At 40.4% G+C, this 23172-nt stretch overlaps 1 protein-coding gene across 1 annotated transcript; it reads right to left on the bottom strand.

Annotated features, from left to right (window-relative positions):
• Positions 1 to 1482: 1482 nt before the first annotated feature.
• Positions 1483 to 3466, bottom strand: TRH (thyrotropin releasing hormone). Its single transcript, XM_009477839.2, has 2 exons — positions 3271 to 3466; positions 1483 to 2069 (listed from the first exon to the last, which is right to left on the bottom strand). Exons 1-2 carry the CDS (start codon positions 3464 to 3466, stop codon positions 1483 to 1485), a joined length of 783 nt encoding a protein of 260 aa, XP_009476114.2.
• Positions 3467 to 23172: the final 19706 nt, after the last annotated feature.

Here is a 23172-nt window from a genome sequence, read left to right as displayed (position 1 = left end):
GAGGCACTGAGTGGGCAATCAATCATATTTAAAAGGAACACTCAAGGCACTTAATGTGTCTTGATGGTATTGAGAAGGATGAATATCAGTGGAAAATATACTCATTGTTCATAAAAAAAATAACATTCTAGTGAAAGACTGACATGGTCCAACCTCTTTGAATGTACAAGAAGTGATATGAATAACTCAATACACTCAATAACTGTGCATTAATTGCAAAAATCAGTAAATCTATTGTTTAGACCTATGAACAGGAAACCAGACTTCTGGTAAAGTTCCCCATGAACTAGGTGACAAGGTTGCTGTGGGTTTAGCCCAGATGCATAATTTTGTGTGTCATATGGAGAAGATTTAAACAGGGAATCTATCTATATGTAAATCATCCTTCCACTTCAGTAGCAAAACAGTTTTACATATAAACATGTGCTGACCACCAGCATGCAAGAAGATTGTGCCTAGAAAAATACCCTTTGATGTTAGTTTATTTATTTTTATTTGGCTTGTCTTGGGTTTATTTTTTTTTGCTCTATTACAGTATGTTTGCACAACCAATAAGGACACCCAGAGTTGGCTTAATGTTTATTGAATCATTCATATCAAATAAACACCTTTGTGAGTCTGACCACAGAAAGTAAAAGCATTCCTTTGAGAGGAGAGAAATTGGAAATCCTTACTGGAAGAAAAGGATGTCTGCTTATTTCATTTTTAGATGTCTGAGGGGAAGGCATGAGTTCAAGTGGCATGACTGAAATGTGGACATACCAGGGCGGGAGTTCTAGTATGGGGTGTACGCAGTCAGGTTCACAACTTTGGGTTGAGATGCTCTGGGATGCACTAACCCGTTGCACTGTGTGCCCTCTTAAGATGAAAAGGGTTTTTATGTGCCAGTTCCAAGCCAAACTATGAAGTCGGTCATCTGATCTGTTCCAGTTGGAACAGTTCCTATCTCTGTTTAGTGCTTACTGTCCAGACAGATTGTAGTGCACAAGGGTTCAGGTCTCATTAATGTCTCATTTAGAATTGAAAACCTGTTCAATTTCATTTTGAAATAATTCGCAGATGTTGCGAATTGCTCTTTTTTTTCTCCCTCTTTATTAGTTTACTGATTTCACTGACATGAGAGGAAACTATATAATTATTCCACTTTAGTAGCATCAGAACAGATATTTAAGACCTTGTTTTAGTCATTTGGGAACAGAAAATTGGACGCACGTAGTGGGGTCTGGGCTCATAAGGAAATGAGCACTCTTAACTTCCTGAAGTGGGGGAGTTGAAGACTCAGTACTTGCCTGTCCCATTCAGCTGGGTCCTTTAGTTCCTTTACTTTAAGTGTGCGACAAAGCCATTAACTTAAATGGGAACATGAATGCACTGAAAGGTAGGTGCAGAGGTCAGCAGCAGGAAGCCAAAAGGGAGCGAACAGAATTTTTTAGTGATCTGGCAGTTTACTTCACCAAATGCAAATGATACACAATTATTTTCTCATTCCTCTGTTTCAGTCTCCCATGCTGATCTCTTTCCTGGGTGCTGACGTTTTTCTTCTACCCTGTCTTTGCTAACATTTTCTACTAAATCAAGCAACAAGCTGCCTTTGTTACAGGTGAAGGACTCCTGAAAGTTGCAGGGGCCTGCATCATCTGGGCTGTCGGAATTCCAGTGCCTTTTCCCAGGGTGCTGGCGTTTCTCACCATATTGGTCATTTAGGTCTACCTCATCATTCCAGCCTCTTTTGCTAGGATGCTGGTGCTTGTACATCAGATACCTTCTGCCTGGATGCTGTCTTTTGGATAACTCATTCAAGTAGGTTAGCTGTGCACTAGGGATGTCAGCATACTGATCCGACAATGACCTTCTGCCGGGATGCTGTTGCTTTTTCAGCTCCAGATAGCCATCAAGGTCATCTTCTAGCTCTCTTTTCCCTGGATGCTGCCTCTTCTGAATGTCTCCATAAGATGTGTCTTCCTCAATGTCTCTTTTTCCAGGGTGCTGTCTCTTCTCCAGGTCACTTAGGTACTTTTTCTCAGGGCGTTGTCTTTTGGAAAGCCATTCTGGCAGAGGGGCATTTGATTCTGACCAAGGAAAAGAATAATGTTAATGAGCCCCCATAATCCTCACTGAGGAAGCTGAAATGGGAACTTGTGGAGTTCTATGGTGCAGGATCATAATCTGTTGCTCATTATGCCCATTTAATTGCACAGTTAACTGTATGGTCTTGAATTTGATCACTCTGGATGGCATCTGTCAAAACAGTTCTGGCACGTTTTTAGCAAGGATGGATTAATACATTAGGAACTAACTGCAGCCAAATGGGAAGACATGCAGTGACAAAGCCTAATTTGTTGATTCAGGTAAATGTGTCAGATTCAGGTAAAGGGAGGTGAGTAAGAGGTGCTGAGTAGCTGGAATATATCAGCTGCAGAAGCTGGGTATGGGGAAGAGCTGGAAATCGGCATGAGACAGGGAAGGGATAGGGCTGAGACACAAGTAGATGAGGGATGTGGCTGTTTGAAAGCCAGCTCGGTATCTCCAGCTAGCAATCATAACTCTATTAGTATCTCTTACTCCTTTTTAAGCTCTTTTAATATCTCAGGTCTTGGATTGCCACGACCAGCTCTCAGCATTCCTGTGAAGAGGGAGGAAGGCTTTTTCTGTGGGCACTTGGGGCCGGCTCCTCTTTCTACTCTGAAGGGGCTCTGTGCTCCTTGTTGGCGGCAGGCACCTATGTGCTGCTGATGCAATCCCTGAGTCTGATTTGCTTCCACTGCTGTGACTGGTGAGAGCAGAGCAGCTGCAAGCTAGGAGGTGGCAAACACTAGAGCAGCCTCTGCATTCCCAGCCATGGAAAAGCCCACTTCTGTTGGGGTGTAGGAATCGGTGGGTTGAGATAGTAGGTGAATGGCAGCACTCCCACCTCTAGCTAACATTAGGAACAGGGTCCACAACTGGGGAATGTCCTCCACATGTCCTCTTAGAGCTTCCCTAGGGAAGTACTTGCCAGATGGGCAAGTTTTCTGTGGCAGGCTTCTACCTTCTCATGCAGCAGCTGCTTAGTGATGGTACAGCATTACCTAAGCGGGGAGATCTTAGAGAAGAAAGCACCTTTTGAGAACTCTGTGTCCGTGTATTGCAGCAGACCTTCTATCCTTCCCCTCCTTTAGCTAAAGTAATGAATATATAATTAGAACCTGGGAACTATACATTGGATCTAATGATCTCAGCCAAGTACTATGCCACCATCACCAGATGGATGTCCCCAGTGTTATAATATACCTTTATCCATCTCTTCTTCCTTCTCAGCTTTCTTGAGGACCGACTGAAGAATGAGGCTTTCGGATCTCTGCAGGATGTCATCCAGGGGACTTCTTCCCACGTTCTTACTTCCCTCTGGAAGGGGCTGCCCGTGGTTGAGGCAAACACTACACAAGGTCAGGCAGAGGAGTAGCAGTGGCAGCTGGATAGATGGCATTGTGGGACCGGGGTTCCTGCAGCTTTCATGGGAGAGAGAACAACAGGAGAGGAGGATGGAGCAAACAAACCTAGCAATAATAGCAATATTTCCAGACACTGAAAAAGAAATATGGTACTGCTGTAGGGATTGAAGTCTCTTATGAGGGTCCTTCCTCATTTCTGTTACTAACCTCTCAGTCTATTTTATATTCTGCAAAGAATCTGTAAATTCTTCGTAATTAAAGCCAGGCACTTGTTTGTATTTATTCTGCCAGAAAAATGAGCATTTTAAACATCTAACTTCCTGATGCACAGATAGTTCTGAAAGCCAGTGATTTTGCTTTGCCTTCTGCCAAGAGGCGAGAATAATTTAATTTCCCTCTTGAACTCTGTGTTAACTGCTGCCCCACATGAGGTACACACACATATCTGCACTAACAGTCTCCACCAGGCAATTCCCTTTGCTAAGGGTTCATTTTAAAATAATACTGGGATTTGCAGTGCTTTCATTCCACCTTTAGTTAAAGCCCAACTTTAATAGTCCATTAGATTTTTAATGCCTGTTTAAATGTATTTAAAGTAGCTGTGTGTTTGTCAATACAAGACGACAGCTATGCTCTGTTGGTCAGGGAGATTTCTTGCATTGGGGAAGTACCTCATAGTTTTTTCAGATACATAATAGTAAGCATAACCTCTAATACCTCTTGCCCAGATAACAAGTGTTTTTCTATTTCTTTTAGCTAGCACTGGAATTCCTAACACACTTACCATGGATTTATTTTCCAGTAAGCAGAGCTCCTTCAGTAGAATGGAATACATCTTTAATACTAGTATAACAGTCATTTAGCTTAATTATATCTTTGGAACATAAAAGAAATGCACAATTTTATGAAGTTCTACAAATTTTTAAAATAGAGAATGAGTTTATTACCTCTCTTATTGGCAGGTTTCTGTCACTTCTGATGAAGTCCTTGGATAACAGCCCTAAGAATATCACATAGGCTATTTGGCTCAGAGCAATATTTGGAAGGAGAGTTAAAATCAGCTAAAAAGGAAATGATTTGGTAAATTACCTGCTTTGTAGTTTCAGATTTTTGCTTGATGCATCTGCCAAGAGATTGTTTAGTCCTTTAAAGCTGTTTGCACATCTGAGCTTCAAAGTTGCCCTTTTTCTGCTACAGACACACACGGTATCCAATAGAACTGTTGCTAAGTTCTCTTTGGATGGCTTGTGTCTCTGTACTTATACTGTATTGCCTCCGAACCCTTTATGCAAATAGCTGTGAGGTAATCTAGGTGATGTGTTGTTTTGTTTTCTTTTTTTTTACTGATGTCAGAGATCTGCATTTTGAATGCATTTTAAAACTCTTGATAGTTATTTGCTGACCTCTGTATATCCATGTTCGACTCCCAGAAATTGCTATTTTTCCATTCTCTAAAGAGATTATGTTGAATTTTATGTAACACAGCATAGAGAAAAGGAGGTTTTTCTCTGCTTAACAAAAAGAAGCTTGTGTGTCCTCTATTAAGCAAGCACTGTGGAGTAAATGCAGAGAGGTAAGTAATGTATTGAGCTGAGGAAGAAAAACAATAAAAAAAAAAAGTAATGGATTATATTTAAGTAAGTTTATACCATGGGTTCTTATTCTGAATGACACTATACAGTTTTTGGCTCACAATTCCGTATTTTCTTGGCATAGGCTTCCATAACAGTACACTAGAATATGGGGTGCATAGCATTAGATATTAAAACATAGTTATGTTGCTGCTATGTGCTTCAGAAAAGCATTATGCTGTTGTAACTAGAAATAAGACTCCCTCTCTTTAACCCATCTGTCTATTGAAGATACTCTTCCACACAGTACTACTAAAACCAGATCATGCAGGGGGCACAGATAAAGAGCTAGTGATTCTTTGGTAATCTTAGTGACCTTGATGACAATATGTAGGACTAAAACTGGAGTATGGATTGCTCACAGTATTGAAGCAAATCAGAATTCTTTTGTTGTTACTACATGGAAGGCTTCAACCAAGTGAAGTCAATGTTTTTCTGCTTTCCCATTTACCACCATTATCATGAACACAAAACCACCGTTGTATGTCCTTCTCATCACTGCCATCAAAGTGTTTAACTTAAAATTTGTCTTCAGCAGTAAGTAGTGACAAAAATCGACAACCTGTCACCATGGTTTGAGAACACCTTTCTTGGTAGGACACTACTGTTTTAGCAGCTCTCTAGGCTGCTATGCCACAGTCTGAGACAGAAGACATTTTGGGGATACTCTTAAAAGCACTGCACTTAAGTGGGACCAGTTATGCTTATAGGTAGTGTGGATCCTCATGTGGCCTGTAAAATTTCCTTAAGGCAAAAGGCATTTTCTGTCTGAACAGATGATGGAAATACCATGTAAAACTAAAAAGGGGTGAAGTCAGTTGTTCTCTATCAATGTGACTTACTGCCCATCAGAATTGAATAAAAAATGATCATTTTACAGAGCTTCCCCACCCCATTCAACTTTATATGATGGATCAGAAAATATACCAGAAGAATCTTGTTTTCAGTTCTTTAGGAAATGAAAACCGACTTCTTTGGGGTGACTTCAGTGGAATGCAGCTGTTACCTCAGTCTTATTCGATGAGAGTGTGGTCATGTCCTGAATTTTGTCTTTAATATCTCAGGAAAAATGTATTGGTAATTGTATATAGATGTGCTTTTTGATATTAATTACCCTGATGTAATTTGAGAAGAGTCTTGGGTGTCAGTACACTTGTTCCAGATTTGCAGTGGGGACAGAGATTGGGGTTTATGGCATTATAACTGCATTTGTAACAATTATATTTAAAATGGAATATATTTTCCTTCTTGTTTGGATTTCTAAGAGAGTTTGAGACACCATGCACCTTAGGTGCAGAACACATCTATGGCTTTATGAAGATGTTGTCTTTGACAATCTATGACCACGTCAATGTTGTTTTCCTGAGCAGGCATCAGAACCAAAGATCTGCAAGGCAATTAAATTCAAAGATCAACAGGCAATTTACTATAGCAGGCCAGTAAACAATGACTGGGCAACTAATAGTCCCTCATTCAAAGCAAAGATCCCTGTAAAGACAGTTCCTGTGTATTTTTAGCTTTAAGCAATGCACTAGGGCTTTCCAGGAATCTGAAGAATGCTGCAAAGTGTTTTAAATGATTTCATTAATAACAGAGTTGCTTGTTTAACAAAGCAATAGCTGTCTGTAGCTTAGCCCCAGATTTTCCCTAACAAAATGCCTAGTCCAGAGTCCACTGAAATCAGTCAGATTTATCCTTTAAGCGGGGTTACCCTTAGAACTTGTCTGTCTCTGACTTGAAATGATCCGCATATTGAACTGAATTTTTAAAAATCCTCTCACACTTTGAAGCATGGCTCTTGAAAAATGTAGATGGGAAAAGAGAAGGTTAAACAGCTGAAACAATTCCACATATACAAAATCATATAAGCAAATTAACTCAAGGAACAGCTAAGAATTTGATATTAAAAATAGCCTCCCATATAAATGTATTTCATCTGAGCACCGAGTGAATGAGTCGGATTTCACTTGTGATACAGCAGTTGACATACTGAATTTCTCAGCTACCTAGAAATGATAGGATAGCTAAGACTTATGCTTTGGTGCTTTGTATAACTGCAATTTAATAAATCTGGATTTGACATATATCTCCAACGTGAAAATCCTCATAATATGTAATTATGAGCTGGAAATAATCCTTACCATGTAGTTCTCCCTCCAGCCTGAAATTAATCTGGACAGCATAGAAGGCTTGCGTGTGTAGCTCCAGCTTAGATAGCGCAGGAGATGCTCCCTGCAGAAGCCTCTTGCTGAGTCCTGTAATGCATGTGCAGTAATGGCCAAATGCATGAGACTCTGCAGTCAATGCCCAGGCTGTCACCTAACCTGTGGTTACTTTCTTTAAGTCTCTCCAACCGTCACAAACCAAACTGTGCCCCCTGCTTTCTCTGGACAAGCTAACAGGTCATCTTCTCCATTATGCTGTTTCTAGCATAGTCAAATATTAATGCCATATATTTGGGAACTGCTATTGCACGAGTCACAGTGGAATTCCTCATTAGGAATTACATTTACTTCACGCTAGCTGCTTGGCATTTCCTGGGTGTAGTAACTCTTGAAGATCTCTTATGGTACAACACCTGAGTTTAAAAAATCAATATATTGACCTATAAATTAAAGTGGGCATTGATGGAATGGGAACAGCATTTTTAAACATGTCTTTAGGAAAAGTGAAACAGAACAGTGAAGTTGTTAAGAATTCTGTTGCTGGCTCAATGCTTTCTTGATAAGCTGCTGAAGCCAAGCATGCCTTCTAAATAAAAAAAATAAAAAGATGTTTTCATCATGTAGTTGAAGGCTTCAGTAATTCTGAATAGCTTCTTAATCATACTTTGTTACATTTTTTTTCTTTAGTTAATCGCATTTTCTCTGTTCTTTTTAACATAAAATATTTGGAGCTCATTAAGCATTATGACTACTATCTGACACAGTTTATCTTTTCCACAAGGCAAGAAGTCTATGAAGTGAATTGGCTTGTTTTGGCAGGAATTTTTAAAAATTAGATTGCATGGATAGGTAGGTTGCTATCTATGTATTGTGAAGGAGCAAGGTTAAAAAATTGTCTTGCCCTTGGAGCACAAGGTGGGGTTTGTAGTGATTGTTATTTTCCAGTGGAGTTTGTCCACAAATCTTGAGCCAATCCCTTAATCCCAATGGGAAGTTCTCTTACCTGCACAGACTACCAGGCAGCCGGGAGCAGTTAGGAAGTTCCGGAGTCAACAGATCTGATCAGTTGTCTTAATACATGTGTTTGGGGCATTGGTTCCTCAACAGCCCTGCTAGGAAGCTAGTCTCAAAACGCAGTGGAATTTTTTTTTCAGCTAAAGTATATTCACAAAGCATTTCCATTTTGAAAAAGCATTTTCTGACAGAAACTTGTTTCTGTGGTACCTCCCCAGTCAGCTCTTGCAGATGGGGTGTTCCTGTTAAACCGTCAGTTCCAGCCCTCTAAATCACGAATGGAGGAGTAGATTTGCAAGACAGGCAATACCTTCAGTCCCATAATCTCTGTACTTAGAGTTACCAATACCCCAATCCCAGACACAGCTAGTGTCAGCCTGTGGTTAAAATGTTGTCCAGCTGTCATCCTGTTCAATTTAGAATTCACACTTAGAGAGGCATGAGGTGACTTGATTACTGTGTTTATGTCCTTACACATGGAGAAGATAACGGGGTGTTTTCTGTCTTTATGCTGGTAAAAGCATAAGAAGGACTAGTACTTGGAAGCTGAGGTTTAACTTTTAATTTAATTCAGATTCCTAGCTATGATGATAATTAAACATTGATGTAATTTTCTGTATGTAGCCTTGTGTTGCTTAGAGATTTAGAAATGAAATTCATTTTTCTTTTGGCAGAACAAATGTTTTACTAAGACATTTGAGGAAAAACATCTAGGGTGGGGGAAGTGTTTTCCTCTGAGAATGCAAGAATCTTGGTGGCAGCGGACAGAGATTCTGCTCTGTGGGCCAGGATCATCGGGGCATCTCAGCAACAAATTGTCTTCATAGGAGTCCCGAGATCACTGTTTCCCCAGCATGTAGCAGTCTGAGCTCTGGGAACAGAAATACTTTAGTCTAACAATTTTTTAAAAGTCTGATTTGAAGTACCTGGGTGAAACTTGATTAGATTAGATTTACCTAAAGATCCTTTCTGTTCCTCTCAAAGTAGGAACCGCCCAGCAATGAACATCTATGTTCTAAGACTGCAATGCAGTTTTCATAAGTGTGCTTAGAAACAGAAATATTACAAAGAGGGTACTGAAATGAGTACAGAGAGTGTCTTAGGCCTGCATGCCTGGCTACAGCGGCAACGTGATTTCAGATTCGCAAATGAGGAATAGGGCATCTCCGAAGAAGTTGTGGGGTTTGGATTCTTTTGTCTGGGCAGACTTCTGGACCTCCAGCACCTGGTCAGAACAGGAGCAGTAGCTCCAAATTGGCTTCTAGGCACTGTAGATGAGCTCCTCGTTACTGGTACAGGTGTTCTACATGGCATAAAAATGCATGCGAAACCCTCATTCCAGCAGGTAGGGGCTAGGAGTTCCCTTTCTCTTAGGAATACCCTCTGTGCCAGAATGAATAGGAGTACAATCCAATGCTAAGTCAGAAATCACACAGTTTCCTATGCTGTTCAGGGATTCCTTTCCCCTAGGAGACAGCTCAAAGGGAAGGCTTTCTGAGTGTTTTGGATCCAAAAGTCAGGCTCAGTAGAATCCTACAGGGTGAAATGTGGCTTGTATTCTCATTCATTTTTCTAACCATAATTTTGTAAAAGAAGTTCCCTTATCTGTTGACAGAAACTGAATGTCAAAGAGTACTTACAGAAACACATGAAGAGAGGTCAGCCTGTTTTCATTCTTGTTAAAATCTGCCTCTTGACACCTTTGAGCTGAGGACTCCCTTTAGAGAACAGGGATGAAATCCTGTGTTACAACTGCATCCCCATGCAAAGCTTCTCGTAGGTGCAAAATTAGATCCACAGTGCAATGGCCAGGATTTCCAGCCAAGCATCTGACCCTTTGGTCAGACATATTTTTATCTTTATTTTGGACTGATTTAGTAGAGCTTTAATGCTTTGTTTAAAGGAAGAAAGTTAAATTTAAGCACCTGAGGTGCTTTTGTTTCATGAACAATGTCCTTTTCCTATTTCACAGCTGGAAGACTGTCTCTTATTAATATGCTGTCTGTCTTCTTAGAATTCTATTTTGCTTTTTTTGGCCACATTTTTTCTGTTTCATTTTCCCCATGGGTGATTTTTCTATTCAAAAGATTTCTGGGGATTTATTTTATAAGGGTTAATGTCCTTTCTTCCCACTCACTGCACAATTACTCTTGACACTGTGAGTTGAATTCATGGGTAGGAGGGAGAGTTTCTTTTCTCAAACTCCAGAGCCATCTTCCAAGGTGTACTTTTCTGTCTGTCACAAACCCACTGAGACCTCAGACTTGTCCAGAGCTTGTGTCAGCACAGGGTTTGGCTCCTAGTACACGTGTATGTCTGCGGTTGGTTCTAGAATTGCAGAGATGTCCAACTGTCTCATTTCACACCTAAATACAGCATTTCAGCACCACTGTGATCTTCAACCCCTTTGTCCAACTGCTGTCTTTTATCACAGGTGTTTCAAGTCCCTTGAGCTTCTGTATCAACTCTGTTGATGAAGTTCCTTACTTTTCTTTTAAACATTCTCCAGGGCACACCAGCTTCTGAAAGGGCTTCAAAATGGAGGAAGAGAGACAACTCCATCAGACCCTTACAGGCGAGCTGTGAGGATTGAGGTTTGTGTTCCTCCTCTCTCCAACCTGCTTGGTGCTTGGATTGCTGGCTCAGCTCACTCCCCACATGTGTGCAGGAGCCTGGGTCCTCTACTTGGCTGAGTCCTTGCCTAGCTCAATGTCAGTGTTCGTAACAGTTGGGCCTTAGTATTAGGTCTGTCACTGGGCACACAGTTGTTGGTCCCTAAAAAGATCTTGAAGGTGAATAATGAGAAAATCTGCTGCTAATCCAAGTCTGATCTCTGTTTTAAAGAACGCAAACACTCATGTTTTGTGCAATCAGTCAGCTATGACAGCCTGCAGTTAGACAGAAAGTTCTGCAAAAATGCAGATTTTTGCATTTTTACATCTTCCTTGGGACACCTTGCTCTGGTCACTGTCAGAGATGGGTAACTGAAGTGCATTGATCTTCTTTAGTCATCCCTCTAGGAATCCTGAAACGTAGAAGTTGTTACAGAAACTGTTCTTCTTTTCTTGAACTACAGGGTAAAAAAATATTGTGTGAAATTAATGTGCTGCCTGCCATTGCATTTGTTACTAGTCTCACTGAGAGGTGCTGAACATTTAAGTGGTTTGCCCTAGGTCACAGAACTGTAGTGGCAGAGTCAGGAAATGAGACCAGAATCCATTCACTTCTTCCATTCACTTAGCATTCCCTTATTAAAACAGCTTGGTTTTTTGGTGGTACATCACAAGACACATCTGTCTCATTTAAAAGGTTGCCTACATGACATTACTTCTGTGCGCAAGGCTAAGAGAAATATCTCCACTGGCTACTTAAAGCATCCCATTAATTTTTATTAAGTGTACATTGTCACTGGTATTGTAGTTTCTAGCTTCTCATCTCTCTAAACAATTTTATAATCTTGGTTATTTACTGGATTGTGTTTCTTGCAATGACTGCAACTCTAAGTTGTTCTGTCTGAACCTCCTCTTGTTAACAGTCTTGTAAATTAGGAATGACTTGTTTGCTAACAGAAATGAGAGGCAAATCAGCTCGTTTGTTTTCCTTGGAAGATCTAAAAGCACAGCTTATTTATATCACTCCTCCCAGTTTGTTCCTTGAATTGAGCTAATCAGGGAGCAAATGATGGAGATGGGTATCAGTAATAGGTGGACAACTCACTCTCTTCCTGTGTGATCCTTTCTAAAATGCAGCTTCTTGTGCATCAGAACATGTAAATAGTTTGCCCTGCAGGAGGATGCACTATATTTTTGTGAGAGGTATAATTCCTGCTTCTCTTCATCTTGATTTTAATAACATCAGAATGCCAGAGCGCGTGCAGCCACAATGATCTCTACATGGTCCCTATTACGAGACCAATAGTATGGTTTTACAAGGCAGGCAAACTTTCAGGAATACAGGCCTTTCTTAGAGCTGAGGAAAGGCATTTGTGTCTGAAAGTTTGTCTCTCTTGTTAGGACTGAAAAAGGACTTATGATCCCCCAAAACTGTCAGCTTTTCCCGGTGATAGAAGTCACTATAATAAAAAGTATTATACCTAACCTACAGATCTTGTATTAATTTTTTATCATTGCTGAAGGCAGGGTTCCAAACAAGTTGTATCTACCTAGTCCTCAAAATGCATTTGCTAAGTAAATGGGCCTAGATAGCATTCAGTGGATTTAATGACATGTGAACGAAGTTGTAGAAATGCAGCCCACTGTAGTCGCAGCCAGCGTTAGCATAAGTGAGCCCCTTTGGGGGAGACGCACCAAACTAGAGGAACTTCACGATAGCCAGCAGCACAGCATGTCACAGCCCAGTTGGCTTTGTTGCGATTCTTCAAAAAGCAAAAACATTGAGGAATAAGGATAGTTTTTATTTTCTGTAGTTGGGAATGTAAAATCTAGGAGGGGAAATGAAGGCAACTCCTCTACCATGTTCTCTGTTTGTTCCAGCACTGAGCCCCAGCCCTGGTGCTTCTGCTGTTGCTTAGCGCAAGCACCTGTGGTGGGAAATACCTGTTTCTGATATAAGCTCTGAGGCCTTTTGGGGGTAGCTGCTAGTTAAAGCCAGGTGAATGAATTGGCATAGAGAATCTGGTGAAATCGTTAGAACCTCTGCTGGCTAATGCTGAATGTCACTTGAAATGTGACCTGAAAATGGTGAGGAACAAAAGAAAAGCACCTCTTTTGAAGGCTCTGTAACTTTCAGTTGACACCCCCCTTCTTAAAAATTCCAGAAATGGCAAAACTTTCTACTCTAACTGTAAGCCCCAGAGTCTTACAGTTTTGCAAACACAGAAGTGTTGAAGTTTAATCATTTCTAATTCCTTGAAACTAATAGAAAATCCTTTAAGGAAACTTAGTGTAGGGAGAGATTAGGTCTTGTGTTTTAAATAATGAATAGGATGAGTATTGAATGAGATGAGAACATTAATTTCTGTGCAGGGAAGCTCTTAATAGAATTACTGAGTAAATTCCACATGGAACGCACACAGCTCCCCTCACCAATTTAAATCCATGCAGGCCAGGGAAGGCTATTATGTTAGAGCGAAGGGGGAGTATCCCGCATAGCATTAAAACTGTTGCCAAAAGGAGTATAAATAACATGTTGCTTGTATCAGCTAAATTGTTTTATAGTTTCATGAGGAAGGAAAACCAAAGCATTTTGACATTAATCTCACATATTGGTTTACTGATGGACTTTTCAATATTAAACAGCATATTATGGAGTCAGAACTTGACAGGCTTAATTGTATACTTAAGAGTCAGTCTAACTCACAGTTTGTACCTTCTGGGATGGTGGCAGTTTGGAATTAAAAATCTCAATGGATTCACTGTAACGTTTCTTTATTTTGTAATTATCTCCGCAATGTTTATGCAGGGTCATTTCTATAGTTTTCTAGTCAAGAGAACCCTGTGATTTGGGAATAAAGTGGGCATCTTCAGAAAGTATTGTTGTGCTCTCTCTCTTGTTTCAAGCACAGTCCAGGACCTTTCAAACCAAATAATGTCACTTAATGAAACAAGCAAGACCCTCTGCATCTAGGCACCAAAAAAACCCAGCTGCCCAGCCTGTTGTTTTTCCCAACTGCTAATGACAGCACTCAAGAGATTCTTGTTCACTTCCAACAGGGAATTAGTCATTGGACAAAGCAAATATAGAGCTCGGTATACCTTGCCAAAATACTGGTTTTAAGCTGGGGTAAGTTTCATAATGTAGCAAGGAGAGATTCAGGGAAATTTGATTTGGTATGACAGAAATGGTGGACATCCAGCTTCCTTTTAAGAAGTAAGTCTGACTCACACTGTCAACTAACTTGCAAAATCAGTTGGAGGTTTGTAAGTAGGAGGTCACTACTTCCCATAGCAATTAAAGGAGTAGCATGCTAATTTGTTTCCTCTGTGCTGTTCCTTTACACTTGCTGCTAACACGTCCTAATTATGATAGAGAAGCCATAACTGGGTGTGAAAGGGAGCAAATTTGTGAGTGAGAGAAGAGTTGATAAGAGATTTAGTGTTTGGCGCAAAGCGTTTGAAAATGCTGGTGTGGATTTTAAAGTCACCGGTCCTCAGCATGCAGCTAGTTCTCCTGTCAAGTTCACTGGGAGCAATCAGCACAGAGCATATTTGAAAATCCCACCTGCCAGTCCCTGCTTGTTCATATGTCAAAGATACAAGGCTCAGAAGCTCCTGAAGGCTTGACATACATAATGCATGCCCAATGGTTAGAGATCAGAGCCCACAGTGGGAGCACAAAAAAGAAGACAGAGTAAAAGCAGAATGAAAAGTTCTAGAACTGGCCCTTGTGGCTGACGGTAGAACATCTTCCTCTTGAAATTCAGACATTTCTGTAGCAGCTCTTAAAATGAAAGAATTTTATTTCTTATTGTTGCTTTCAGTTGCTGTAAAAGACAGCTGCTCATTTGTATAAATTATTCAGTAAAGTGACCTCAAGCCTTGCTTTAAGGATGCAGTACAAATGTGATTTGCCTTCGAGTTGTCTATGTTGGTCTGATAAGAAAGGGAAACGGGGCCAGTGGCAGGACCACATCAGCACGGCAGCTGCATTTGTGCCTACCTATACACAACACCCAAGAGCAGCTATTCTTGATGGAGGTGCAACTTGGAACCAGATGTAGAGAGGAATTTGGAATGGGGATCTGCTGTTACTAACAAAGTTAATTTCAGGTACCTGTCATATCAGCTGATCTGATTGAAACAGATAACATTTAGTTCAAGTATTGCTCCCTTCCCCTCTGCTGTTTCTGTGTGCCTATGAGTATGCATATGCATTATGTGTGTGGTTTTTACTAATGAACTGTTCCTGACTTTTTTCTAGTGGCTTTATTGTTCTTAGTAGTTACTCAGTTATTTGGTCTGCTCATTTTGTGAGGGCTTAAATTTGCTCACTGTGTGTTATTCTTCCTGCAGTAAGATTAGTCATTTTATCTTTTAGGCTACTGGTTTTTCAGAGTCCTGTAGTACGGCAACAGTGAAGATCAGAATCCCGTTATGGTAAGTACTATACAAAGTAAAACTGAAACTGTCCATCCCAAGAGAGTTAGAATGAAGTGTAGGTATAGATACATATACCTACATATACCTACACCTACCATACATATGTACATACACCTGTAGGTGTATGAAATGATTGAGCAACTGAGAGGATGTCATAATCATGTCAGTTTTGTTGGGCATAAATATGATATTTCAAGAGTTTTGGTAGCTGTAGATCATCATCAAGCTAACCAGAGCTAGGTTACAGTTGATTTGTAAGCTTTCTTGCATTGTTTCAAAAGGACTTGGAAGAAAGAAGACAGTTATTTTATCCTGGCAAGGATTTCTTCCCCCTTGTAAGGACAGGCTTATAAGCAAGCTGGTCACTTGGCATTACCAGCAGGATGAAGACAACTGGAGTTTTTGCTCTCCGATTCCAGTATGGACCATTTATGGGAAGGTCTTAGCAAATAGTAGTGATGAGAGTTTACAGTTTCTAGTACTGTCCATTAGTCCCACTGTGCTTGCAAAGTATGTGGCAAAGAGAATAGTTAGGGGCTTTTTATTTCTATCGCTTGTGCCCATCACTAATGGCACTAGTGAAAGTGGAAGCTGTTACGTAAAATCCAAGTCTTCACTGTATCAAAGGTATGGATTAGTGGCTAGAAATCAACTGGGAAATGCTACAGCTTGTACTTCGCTAACCACAGAAGCCACCAGAAATCTAATACAGTGCTGAGATGTGCACATTGCATAGAGCACAATAGGTCAGCAAGTCCCTTCTTTGGAGGGCTGAGTGAATTACCTCATTAATAGGAGGGAAGTTCATAGAGTACTCAGTTTAGAACTGTTCCCCTGCCCATCATTCACAGCCATTTAGATGAAGCTTGATGCACAACAGAGAGACGTGGCGGGGGCGGAAGAAGATGCCCACAACCAGTTGTTCAAGAAAAAAGATTTTCATATTGTACTACTAGCTACATAACAACAAAGACCTTTATGTAATTTGCATCTTTATAACTTTCATAGTCATTGTAATAACAATAGACTTCTCCACTGGTGCTTAATGGGTTTGTTTACAAGCAAACAGCATGAAGTGAGAATCAGTGGGTATTCAGCTGCCATTTTGGGGCAGAGATTATAATTAAAGCTGTTCTATAGGCCAGATATTGGATGTCATGCTTTATGGGACAATAAAGGCACGTACGTGACTGGTGAGGTATATGCTGAGACCAGTAGTATTGACTTTTAGAAATGGCTTCTGTGACCTTCTCATGGCTTCCTCTTCACATCTGCCCAGTTGGCACACTCTGTGCATCCCAAGGGAAGCTGAGTGAATGAACATGTAGCACTGGTGTAAAAGTTCCTTGAGCCATTTGATAGCTGCTTCTGCTGAGAAGGCTGTGAGACAGAAAGTCTATATGCTTCTCAACTCCACTGTCACTCCCTTCCCCCTGGGCCTTTTTGGCTGAGCTTGAATATGGACAAAGATACATTTAAAAGCAATTAGAAAATAGTTTGCAGATGCAAACTACAGCAGCTGGTATATTTTTATAAGCACCAAGCTGGGAGGCCACATGGTCATTTGGTTAGAATGGAGTCTGGGAATTGGGACAGCTGTATTCTATTCCTGTCTCTCCTACTGAATTGCTCTGTGACTTTTAGTGGTGCATTAAGGCAGAAATCCAACTGTAGTTAAAATCAGAGTCAGGTTTTTCATAAATGGTAACTGAAATTAGGTAGACCCTTAAATACCTGAGTTTTGTGTTCTCTGTCCACAAATAAGCAATGGTGATACAATACAGTGACTTTTGATGCTTGTGGTGTGCTTTGAAAGTCTCAGATGGTGATGAGAAGTGGAAAGCATTGTTAATACTTGTGGGTGGTTTTGTTTGTTTGTTTGTTTTATGAAGCAAGTAGAATCCACCAAGCCTAGTGGGCCTGGCATGCAAATTTAAGTCAAGGAAATGGTAAATAGAAAAGTTGTGTTTGCCTGGATTCTAGTGAAGCTTTGGTGTGACTGTTTGTGATATGAACACTTTTCTTGGCCCATAAACAACGATGTGACATCCTGTTAAATCAGCATTTTCACAGGATTCTTTCTACAAACCACTGATGACTTCAATAAACAGTTTTCTCCTCCACATTTCTTTCTTTCCTTGTCTATAGCTGCTATCAGATTTGAAATGTTCTACGTTGGCACCTAAATGGTATGATGGAATTCTAGAATGCACTCCTGGAATGGCTGGTGATGGTGTTTATATCCTTGAATGTAGAGATAGCTGTAATGTGTCAGTAATTTTCAGCTTGTGGTACGAGACAATGCAGGGCTTGGAATGACTTCAAAGGGATGAGTAAAAGGTCATTAATAAAAGCAATCCTTTTGTTAAATGTGATCTGTGATGATCTATAGGTTGCCTAGAAAATGCTTATAGATCTAGACACTACAAAAAAGTAAAGCAACTAGGAAAAGTACAAAAATATTCTTAGAAGTCCTTTCTAGACCTGCATTTCCATGACTCTGAATCGGAGGCCATTATGGAAGATGCGGAGTTAAAACTTTCATAACATTACATTTTTGTAGCTATTATTGAAAAATGTGACCCAACATTTTGACATTTGAAATGGCTCATCAAGAGCAAGATGATGATAGATGTTTTTAAAATACTTTCTGGAAGATCTCAGCAATAATCTGTGATTATTTCTGAGCCTCCGCTGCTGATCTTGAGTAAGAGAAGCTCAAGTCTTATTGCATGGAGGAATTATGGAAATGCCAAGGCTTGCCTGATAAACAGGTAGCGCCGTTGATCACTAACTGTACTTTATAAACATAGTACCTTTGTCATTTGAATAACAAATGATCTCTAAGACAACACCAGAGTAAATCTTACTGACCTCTTACAACTTCTTGTGCTTTTATTGAAAAACAGTAACTCCATCTTCATTAGAATCACTTTCAGTTCTGTATGGGGCCAGGTAATGAGCAAAGCAGTTGTTTAAACACATACTCGCATAGGAAGAAAGAAGGCATGTAGCAGTTTTCTTTACTTGAAGGTACATAGCATTGGTCAATACAGCCTGGAATGGGGAACTGAAAAACACTGCTAAATTGATACTAAATTAATGATACCCACATCTGTGAGTGTGTTACATAGTTCAGCTGGAGCTGGGTTATATTAAATATTTCACATCTCCAGCTGAAGTTTGCTTCTATCAGTGATGGTTCAGCTGCTTTTTAACATGGTGCTGTGAAAAGAGTCTGGCAACTTCAATGCAGCACACTGCCCTGGCCTTAGTTATGTATGCCTTTGTCACCTCTCTGACGGACAGGAGTAACTCTGATCTAGCTAAGTGTGAGATGTTTAAAAAATTCTGCAGAATAAAGAGTTCTGTACGTCCCTCACCACTTCTGCCTATAAGCACATCATCCCAGGTTCAGGGTCTGCCAGGTTTTCCAATAGTAAAAAAGTTGTCTAAGGCTCCTGGGTAAAGACTGGTATAAGACCTTGTGTAGATTTAAGAACAGAGATGATCTTGCAGAGAGCTGCTTAAAGGCATTTACATTTTGCATTTCTGTCTCCTGTGAGATGGGTGCCTAACTTAGAAAAACATTGTGCACAGGTGTCCCAAGAAAAAGTGAAATTTTCCACTTAAACTGCTAGACCCCCAGTGCTGATGACAGATAATGTGGACTTTGCCTTCTGGAAGCAAAACTTAAACATCCATCGTATTGGGGGCTAGAACCTGCCAACTGCTGTTACCCCAGAGAGTAGACTTTAACTTGGTCTTACACAGGGAGTTTCATACAGCGTATATGTAAAATGACATCAAATCGAGAGAGGAGAGACTTGCAGTTGGCACTTTCTGACCACTTGGACATGGCAGACAGCTTGTGCTAACTCCATCCCAGCCAGACCCAGTACAGCAGTAGATAGAGCGGAGCTTGGAACTATTGGTAAAGCTGGCTATGAGTTAGCAAGTCCTTTTCCTGGCTTGTAGCAAGCCTTATACTGGCTTGTATAAAGAAGCCAGTTTTGCCAGTCAAGCCAGGTGCAATGTGTTCATTCTATAGCAGACTTAAATTGCAAGGTTATTAAGTCCTTTTACCCCCTGGTAGCTGCAGACAGCTTAATTACAAGGTCAGTGATGCATAGTAGTAGAGAGTTTGGGGACCTTATGAGGTAAAACAGTAATTACACAATAAATCATGGCTTACTTGGACTTGTGTTTCAGAATCATGGTTACATGGTGTTATTGTTTGGACCCTCCTAGTATAATAATTCAGCAGTCTGCAGGACTACAATGGTTTTGTTACCACTAAATTCTGGTGTTCAGAGTTCTCAACTGCCTGGCAAATTGACAACATAAAAAATTAAAACCAAATTATGTTGTTTTGGCAGTTACGTTATGAATTGGCAGTTACGTGATGAAATTTTCAAAGGTTTATCTTTCCCATTTAGACAGAAATGAAGTAGCCAGGTTTGCTGAAGTAGTCATTGTCTTGGGCACTTTTGACAACATATGTAACAGTGGCAGCCTCCAGGTGCCGGGTATGTCTGACAACTCCCTCTCTGGGTGTGAGAGTGGAAGCAGAGCCCTACTGTAGCATGTGAATCCACTTCAGCCCTTGAAGTGGTACAGATCTAGAATAAGTCTGTGATTTCAGCAGAATTTAGGTGCTATCTCCTGGAAATGCCTTTTCACTTTTCAAGTGAAAAGATCAAGTTAAATGAGTGATATTGTATCATCTTATTTGATACCGCTAGAGACTGCTAAAGGTCTTTGGTTATTTAATGCTTTTATGCTTCAGAAAACATGTTAATGTCCTTGATCACATCTGTGCTTCAAAGGCACTGAGATAAACAAATGACTCATGAAGTGACTGCCTATTATTTTTGCTGCGGTATTGGGGGGGTGGGGTGGGGGGGAATCAAATGAAGCTGATGTCTAGTCTCAAAAGAAAGTTTCTTTATAGCAATGCTAAAAAAAAATAACAGCTTTGTGAAGCTTAGAAGACTCTGGAATAAGTTTCCTCACAAAGAAATCTCATTTAAGCATGTTCAGTGGATGCTACAGCAGTTGGTAAATCCTCTATTTTAAATTGGCACCAGCAATGTTTGATAGCCCAGCAGAACCAAATTTCTCCCTGTCAAAACTCCCTTGATTTCAGGTTCAAGACTGAATCGAGGTTGGGGTTGAGGCAATAATTTCAATGGAGTTATATTGTGGATGAATTTACCTTGGGTTTTTTTGTTTTTTAACTTAAGATAAAGATTAAATAGCATGAGGCTAGAAGTCTAGGGTCTTTTTGATTTTTTTGCTTATGAATAGAATCATAGGAAGTAGTCTGTTTCTGGTCCAGTCTGGAGTAAATTTCCTATCTGGTAGACAACAGCAACTCCTCTGTTCAGTGGCATTTCTTTGCAGGATTTGGTCTGCAGCAGCTGTGGCAGGCTGGCAGAGCTAACAAGGTACTTTTCAGAGGATTGTACTTGCTAGTGCTGCTATGCTGTTCAGAGCTCAGTGAAGCAAATGGGAGCTATATCTGTTATATCATCTTTAGTTGGTATAAATTAATGTTGTCTTTGTATTATTAAATTTTCAGCATCCAGATATGCTTTTTGTTCTTGGGGACCCTTTCTTTTTTTAAATGTCCTCTAAGCAAGACAAGCTATAGGTTGTAACAGGGCTGAGTTGGCATTGACTGGGATGTTTCAGCTGCTCCTGTGGGTCTGGTATCAGTCAATATCAGAAAGAGCAGTAAAATAATGTGAGATTGTGAGAACTGCAATAAAAGAGAAGTTGAGTAATTACATGTGGGGCTGTATTAGAAATGAAATGCATGACCCCAAATTGAACATAGCAAGATACAGCTGTGTTCTTTTGAGTGCCATCAAAGCTCCTCCCAACTGTGATTCCCCCCTTTCTCTGCCTTTCTCTGTATACCTCCTTCTGCTTTCCTTTTGCCTCCTCTCTCCTTGCATTCCAGCTCTGAAGTTGAACTCTGGCTACAAAAGACTACAGCAGTCAGCCATGTGGCAATAAGCTACCTAAGTGATCACGGTACTCAGATTCCAATTTCAATTTTCTTTTAGTGCTCTAGAAGCATTTCTTTGTTCAGGGAAAGATGAACATAGTAAGAAATGTTTTGCTTTGAGGAATCAGATTAAGTAAAACTAAAATTTTGATTGAAGTTTCAGGAAAACTGACATCTAGAGTGACAAAATTTAGCAGTGATGAAAGAACAGTTCAGAAAACCCCATGGAATCCCTCAGTGCCAGTTTTAAGACCTGACTGTACTGACACTGCAGGGAAATTATCAGCTGCTGATTCGTATCTGTGCTTCTCAGACTTCAGTCACTCAAGACACTCCTTTGGGAGTCTCAGAAGTGTTCAAATGGGGACAAAATGTGCAAGAAAAGCTTGAAAATGCAGAAACATGAAGGGTCTGTCTTTGACGCAGAGCTGCTGGCAGAGGCTGTGTAGCACGTATACGAAGTTAGCTGCATTTTTCTGCCATTAGAAGTAAATGGGAGTAAACTTGGCATAACCACTGTCAGAAGTTAGGTTGAATATCTTTTAGCAGTGTTTCTTGGGCTGATTCCTCTCCTTGTCACACTCACTCTAGAGCATCAGGAGAGACACTGGTGCCACACTGATGTAAAATCATTCAGTAGACAAGTCAGACCCTCTTTGGAGGCACACAGAGCCTCATTTAGCAGTCCTTCATCAGGACTTACGCAGGAAGTGCTGGTTCTGCCCAGTCTAAGGTCAGGATCAGACCCGTAAGTTAACTGAAACAAAATTTTACCTGTTAATGATGCTGCTATTTGTCCAGCATCATCCAGCAAAGTCCCTTTGCCTGTACTACTCTACTGCAGCAAAATAGGAGTAACTTCTTTTATTCAAATATATAGTTTACTTTCAACTCAAGCTTGAGGGTTTACTTCCTGCCTGTAGAATACAATGGTTGCTTGTCTGAAATCTGATAGAACTACAAAATATTCACTTCTAATATCCTGTGAGCATTTGTATGAAGTGAGTAATTGCTACAAGTCATTAATCAGCCTGGAAAGGATCCTTGTGCTAGTTGTTTTTGCTTTCCCCATTGCCATAATCAGTTTCCTCTTGATTGCCTGAGAATTTGGGTTCTCCAGAGTTTCAGCAGCAGCAATCTCAGACAGACTTACCTAGAAAACTTAGCTGTTGCAAAGCAAAACAGTACCTGGCAGGATTTACTGCTTTTACAAACAATGACTCAACAGCCTAGCTTCCAGTCTCCCATCTGAGTGCTTTAGGAGGAGCATGTAAACAGACACCTGACATTTCCCTGTTTGCTGCTTCCACCAGATGAGAGTAATTCTTTACCTTTCCAGCAGCTCTAATCATTGCAGGCCCAGTAACTGGCCTGCCTGTACTCCAGCAAGCTGAAAAAGACCATATGGAGTCTGGTTTTAGTCCTTGAGAACTTGCTTTTATCAACCTCTTCTTGAACTGTGAAGGAGAGAGAATCACCGGACAGGTCAACCTTGATCTTGGTTTCAGTGAGCATCACAGTAATTCCTCAGTGAATGAGAAAACTGCAGCAAACAGGCAGTGCAAGCATCAAAGGGTGACCATACTTTCAGCTTGAACAGCTTCCTGGCTGTAAAAACATAATAACTGAGCCAGCTGATGAGGGAACACGCAGATCTACAGTGTGAAAACAAAACCATGCAAAGGTTATTCTCACAAATTAATCACCTTATAAGTAAGGCCTGGTTCTAATTCACTGAAAAGAGGAGCATGCAGAATGGCCAGCGGGTCACAATCATCAGGCAAGACCATTAAGCAGGCATTAAAAACTAATTATTAGGTTCATCCAAATAGTAATAATTAAATTTGAATCAATCTG

This window comes from Pelecanus crispus, chromosome 7, assembly GCF_030463565.1.
Source record: "Pelecanus crispus isolate bPelCri1 chromosome 7, bPelCri1.pri, whole genome shotgun sequence".
NCBI classification, from domain to species: Eukaryota; Metazoa; Chordata; class Aves; order Pelecaniformes; family Pelecanidae; genus Pelecanus; species Pelecanus crispus.
This window is presented reverse-complemented; position numbering and strand designations above follow the sequence as displayed.